Here is a 6742-nt window from a genome sequence, read left to right on the forward strand (position 1 = left end):
CGTTGCAATGATATCTGAAATTAATATGGCACAAGATGATAATACATGGTGGATTGATACCGGAGCAACCAAACATGTGTGCAAAGACAAAAGCATGTTCACAAAGTTCACACAATGTGAAAATGACAATGTCTTGTACATGGGAAATTCTTCCACCGCAACAATTAAAGGCAAAGGGTCTGTTGAACTACAATTCACTTCTGGAAAGGTTTTAACCTTAAATGATGTATATTATGTACCAGAAGTTAGGAAAAATTTAGTGTCTGGAAGTCTGTTGAATAAGTTTGGTTTCAAACTTGTTTTTGAGGCAGATAAGTTTATTTTGTCTAAGGGAGGAATTTTTGTGGGAAAAGGGTATATGTATGAAAGCATGTTCAAACTTAATATTATTAATAAGAATAAAAATACTATTTCTGCTTATATGGTTGAATCATTTTGTTTGTGGCATTATAGATTAGGTCATTTGAATTATAGAAAATTGAATGACATGTATAAATTAGATTTAATTCCTGTTTTTAATAATAATATTGAAAAATGCAATACCTGTATGTTGACTAAAATTACAAGAAATCCTTTCCCTAAGGTTAAAAGGAAAACAAAATTGCTTGATTTGATACATAGTGATTTATGTGACTTGCATAATACTCCTACATTAGGTGGAAAGAAATATTTTGTTACTTTTATTGATGATTGTTCTAGATATTGTTATGTATATTTATTGCATTCAAAAGATGAAGCGCTTGATAAATTTAAAGTTTATAAATCTGAAGTTGAACTTCAGTGTGAATCATTTATCAAGTGCTTAAGATCGGATAGAGGTGGAGAATACTATAATCCAAGTTATTTTGAACTCACTGGAATTGTCCATCAAGTTTCAGCCCCTTACACACCACAACAAAATGGTGTAGCTGAAAGGAAAAATAGAGTCTTGATTGAAATGGTAAATTCAATGTTATCATATTCAGGTCTTGGACAGGGTTTTTGGGGAGAAGCTGTTCTAACAGCTTGTCATATATTGAATAGAGTTCCTAATAAGGAAACTAGAATAACCCCCTATGAACAATGGAAGAAAAGGAAACCAAACCTTAATTATTTAAAGGTTTGGGGTTGTAGAGCTATTGTAAAAGTTCCAACACCTAAACGTAAAAAGTTAGGTGAAAGAGGAATTGAATGCATATTTATAGGTTATGCACATAATAGAAAGGCATATAGGTTCATAGTAATTGAACCAAATGATTCAATTTCAATTAATACGGTTATTGAATCAAGAGATGCTATTTTTGATGAAAATAGATTTAATTCTATATCAAGACAGTTACAACCACAACAATTGATTCATTCTTCAAATGAGAATGAGATTCCATTGAAACAAATTGATAATAATGATGAATCTTGCCAAGAATTAAGAAGAAGTAAGAGGATTAAAAAGGTCAAAGATTTTGGACCAGATTTCATTATGTTTCTTGTAGAAGGAAAAGGTGAAAGTATATGCAATAAGATACCTTATTGTTATAATACCGAATCTGATCCTATTACATTTGAAGAAGTAGTGAAATCTCAAGACTCTGCTTTTTGGAAAGAAGCAATAAATGATGAAATGGATTCAATAATGGGAAATCAAACTTGGATCTTAGTTGATCTTCCACCAGGTTCCAAACCAATAGGTTGTAAATGGATCTTCAAAAAGAAAATGAAGGTCGATGGAACCATTGATAAATTTAAAGCAAGGTTGGTAGCAAAAGGTTTTACACAAAGACAATGTATTGATTACTTTGATACCTATGCTCCAGTAGCAAGAATTGCTACAATTAGACTATTAATATCACTTACCTCTATATATAATTTGGTTGTTCACCAAATGGATGTTAAAAATGCATTTTTAAATGGTGAATTGGAAGAGGAAGTGTACATGGAGCAACCAGAAGGATTTGTTGTTCCAGGACAAGAGCATAAGGTATGTAAGCTTGTTAAATCTTTATATGGGCTTAAACAAGCACCAAAACAATGGCACCAAAAGTTTGACAAGGTTGTTTTAGCTAATGGCTATAAAATAAATGAATCCGATAAGTGCATATATAGTAAATTTGATAATGGAAAGGGTGTTATAATTTGCTTATACGTAGATGACATACTCATTTTTGGCACGGATTTGGAACAAATAGAAAACACAAAGAAATTCTTGTCAAACAACTTTGCTATGAAGGATATGGGTGTAGCAGATGTTATTCTTGGGATTAAAATAACCCGAGATGAAAGCACTATAGCTTTATCACAATCACATTACATTGAAAATGTGCTTAAAAAGTTTGATCTTTTCAACTGTATACCAGCATCTACACCCATGGATCCTCAATTAAAATTAGTATCTAATGCTGGTAGGAAAATTGATCAATTGAAATATGCAAGTCTAATTGGTTGTCTTATGTACATAATGACTTGTACAAGACCAGATATTGCATATGCTATTGGAAAATTGAGTAGATACACAAGTAATCCAAGTAGTTTGCATTGGCAAGCTTTAAATAGAGTACTTAGGTACTTAAAGAAAACTATTAACTATGGATTGTGTTATAATGGATATCCTCCAGTTTTAGAAGGGTATTCGGATGCTAGTTGGATTACAAGTTTGGAAGATCATGCATCTACTAGTGGGTGGATCTTCATTCTTGGTGGAGGAGTCATTTCTTGGGGTTCCAAGAAACAAACATGTATTACTGATTCCACCATGGCAGCAGAATTTATTGCATTAGCCGCTGCATCTAAAGAAGCAGAATGGTTAAGAAATTTGCTTTATGATGTACCTTTATGGCTTAAGCCAATTTCACCTATTTCTATCCGTTGTGATAGTGAGGCTACTCTAGCAAAGGCATATAGCCAAGTATATAATGGAAAGTCTAGACACATTGGATTAAGACATAGTTATGTCCGACAATTAATCTCTGATGGAGTGATCACTATTAATTATGTGAGGTCAAGTGAAAATTTGGCAGATCCTTTGACAAAAAGTCTTGCTAGAGATGCAGTAAAAAGGACCTCAAAAGGGATGGGACTCAAGCCTATTAATTAGAGTCACCCATGATGGAAACTCGACTCAACGCTTGGTATAACGTCAAGTCTTGAGTTCAATGAGACAAAGTACATCATTAGTATGTGACTGTTAGCACTATAAATAAATCCATCCTAAGATTAAAGTGCTAGGTACCCGTAATGATAAGGGAAGGATGAGTAATGTACTCTTAATGGACCCATAACATAAATATGTTAGAGTGTTATAATTACGGGAACACTTTTAATGGGATCTACCTATGTGAGTGGAAGTGCGGCCGCTTCTAGGAGCTTAAGGGCTTGGCTCTGACAGCACTCATGAAAAGAGGACATAGACACATGGCTATAATAGTGTCCCTAGATACTATGCATTGACTGATGTTGAAATCATTGTGTGAGATGTGTTCAGTTAATCAAATGGAATAGTTGGTTCAAAGCTTAGTCTACCATACAATTTCGATTAACTTTAATATGTTTTCACTAAGTGAAGGTTCAATCGTAAGACACCTTTATTTATGCAAATTGATTTCCAAGAATATCAAAATCTAAATATTTTGAAAATAGGGGGAGATTGTTGGAATATTTTCAAATATTTATAGTATCCCAATAACTATAAATGAATGGGTGTAATTAATCAAAAGATAAAACTTTTGGTCATTGGTCAAAAGTTATATCATTTGATTTTTTAAAAAAGAATTATAACTATTCAAAAAATATTATTTGAATAGTTACAAAATTAAATGAATAATTATTATTATTTATTTATTCATAAAGACACCTATTGAAAGATGTCTCTATGAAGAGACATGAAAATTCCTATAAATAGGAATGGGATTTCATTTGGAAATCATATCAACAAATTCTAATATTATTTCTTCTCTTCCTTCATTTTCTAATATTATTAGATTATTCTATAAAGTATTGCTGCAGAAATCCTTTGTAGAAATTGAGTTTTTGTTATACATTACTCAGTGCATAGTGGACTATTCTCGTCAGTGCAAAACGCAAATAGTTATTGGCTTCATTGTATCCTTGAGGTTAATTTGCTTGGAACTCGTTTGCACACTGAAGATAAGTGGGGGTGAATATAACCTTAAAGATAGCGGCTTGATACACGCCTTGGAGCCTGTCCTATTTCTTCTTTTCGAGTTCCGATCGTGTGTTCGAGTTTTTTCCTTACCGGAGTTTTGTACTAACATATATGCATATCAATCCATGGAGACAAAGGGAATCTCAAATGCTTCTTCTTTCTGCTAATGTTGACATGATTAATTAAGATCTCTATCAAAGGGTGGCAGCAATGTTCATGCAATGTCTCCCCTCTACCATCTCTCCAGCTCACAATCCAAGCACTTCAATATATATATCCTTGCCGTTTCTTTGCACACGTTGAAACCATCCTAGTTGCCAATGCACGGGAGTCGGTGACATTTTTCAAATATATTAAGGAAAAACAGGCAACCAATTCATTATTTCCACGTGTGTTAGCACTTACCATTATTTTTCATGCAATTTGATAACAAAATAAAGAAGGGTTTGAAGTTGAACAAGATCCACTTTCTGATCCTTGCTTCCTTTTCCCCTAACATAAGAAAATTTTATGATTAACATAATATCAAATTAGCATCTTTTCATTGCCATCTTCCATGTGATAAACTGACGGGCATGGAGTTTTTAATTTTTAGCAAGTCTTCCATTGTCTTCAGTGGGGCAAGAGGAATCCTGGCAGCTCACATATTCATACAAATGTTTCATGAGATATTCCAAGACACCAGTTGTGATGATGAGGCTCTATAATTCAACATGGGGACAATTAAAGGTAGGTCTAAGTTACTGGGATTCGGGTGTAAGTTTTGGATATTAGCATGTGCTGGATAAAAGTATTTTTCAAGTTTTTTCTTGATCATGGTTGAATATGTCTGAAGTAAAAAATTACTGCAACCATTTTGGAAATATAACTAAATGATTTCACAAGAGGTAGAATTTTGAGAAAGAAAATTGTATAATCTTTGTATTTCTTTTCTATTGTATAACCTCTGTAAAACTACAGTATATATGTACAACTGCGATGCCAATATTTAACAGCTGATGATATTAAGAACAGTAACTCTAGTTTTTATCATATGCCTGGAGAGGGTTTCAAGGCCTTCTTCAAGATCTTGGATGCTCAACTCTGAGCTTTGAAGCTCCTTTTGCACGTTCTCGACATGCTTCATGTTTTCGGATTTGATGCAGGAACGCACTGCAGCTTCAGCACTCAAAAATTTATTTGCTTTCTGTTCATCCTCGCACATTACTTTCTTCTGGTGCATTAGCTTCAAAACCAGCGACCAACGGCTCGATTTTGATTCTGCCTCTGGCCCTGAAATAAAGGACAATACGGATTCTAGCACGCTGATGGTAACTGCTTCTACATATCTTAAGACGCTAATCACAGCTCCATTCTCGCCAGGAGTACTGAGTTTATTCTGTATATGCTTCAAGTTCTTTAAGGCTTTGCAGATTGCCTTTTTCATGGCTTTCCTAGATGTCAAGTATTTCCTAAACTCATTAGCAAGCCCTTCGGCTCCACGTCTTCTGCGTAAAATTGACTGAAGCTCTTGTGTGCATTCCTTTGTCTGCAACAAGGCATCCTTAGCAGTGGTACATACATCCAAGAGCATGAGAGATCCATCCAAAAGCTCTTCAACCATTTCCCTTTGCTTCTCTTGGGCGAGAGCTTGTTGGGTGAGGGGAAATTGAAGCAATACATCAACACATTCATGCAAATCCTGAAGACCACTTAGATTGTGGCCTATCAATGATGATGTAGAGGCTGATTGAGTTGCCCTCAATCGGTTCAGGTTCTCGTCGATTTGTGAAACGATAGGGTGTTGCCTTGAGGGCAAGCTGTTTGATCGAGCATGGTAAGAGGCTGCCATTTTCTTGTTATGCAAAAGCGATATGTGTTTCCAACTCTGCTTAGCTATTTGCTGTAGTCCCCTTACCATCTGCGCAACATATATATTACAGGTTGAGGGCAGACACGAGGAATCTCAATCATTTTAAATATCAATTGGAAGCAAGCAACATGAACTAACTCGATCTCGATCCCCACAACTATCGCCAAAATGTTTCTGCTGTGTCTCCTCTCCACAATCACAACAACTCATCACCCTTCGGTAGCAACAAACACTACTAGTTTTCAATGCCATTATATCCATATATACAAATATTATATAATAATGCGCACGGTGGTACTACATTCAATGCCTTGTATTAATGAATCATTTGCTTTTAACTTGTCTCGTCTTCTTCTTGTCATTGCTGTCTTGTTGATTAGGTTCTGCAAGGAGGCAAGATCCGCTTGCTTCTAACAATTTATTTATTTTATGCAGCAACACATGTATGGGAATGAAATTATTTCTTTATTATTATTACTAGTATTTTTTTGCCAATACGAGTCCGTTAGCTGGTTTTGTATCTCAACATGATGTGTTCATCTCCTGACCCACAACCAGCATCAACATTTTCAAATTCATTAATGTCTCTTCCTGTTTGCTATTCGATTCTAGAAACTAATAACCAGCTGGTCTTCTTTCATTGTTCTTTTGGCCCTGAGATAAGGGACAACAAATTCTCAAACATGGAACAAGTCACGGTTTCAATCTCCCTTACCAAGTTAACCATGGCCTTGCTATTATCATCATCTCAACAA

General features: G+C 34.8%; 1 protein-coding gene across 1 annotated transcript; it reads right to left on the bottom strand.

Moving 5' to 3' along the window:
* Window positions 1-5123: 5123 nt before the first annotated feature.
* On the bottom strand, window positions 5124-6035 carry LOC107940542 (uncharacterized). Its single transcript, XM_016873986.2, has one exon. It carries the CDS (start codon window positions 6033-6035, stop codon window positions 5124-5126), a length of 912 nt encoding a protein of 303 aa, XP_016729475.2.
* Between the last annotated feature and the right edge of the window lie 707 nt (window positions 6036-6742).

Source organism: Gossypium hirsutum, chromosome D12 (genome assembly GCF_007990345.1).
Source record: "Gossypium hirsutum isolate 1008001.06 chromosome D12, Gossypium_hirsutum_v2.1, whole genome shotgun sequence".
NCBI lineage: Eukaryota > Viridiplantae > Streptophyta > Magnoliopsida > Malvales > Malvaceae > Gossypium > Gossypium hirsutum.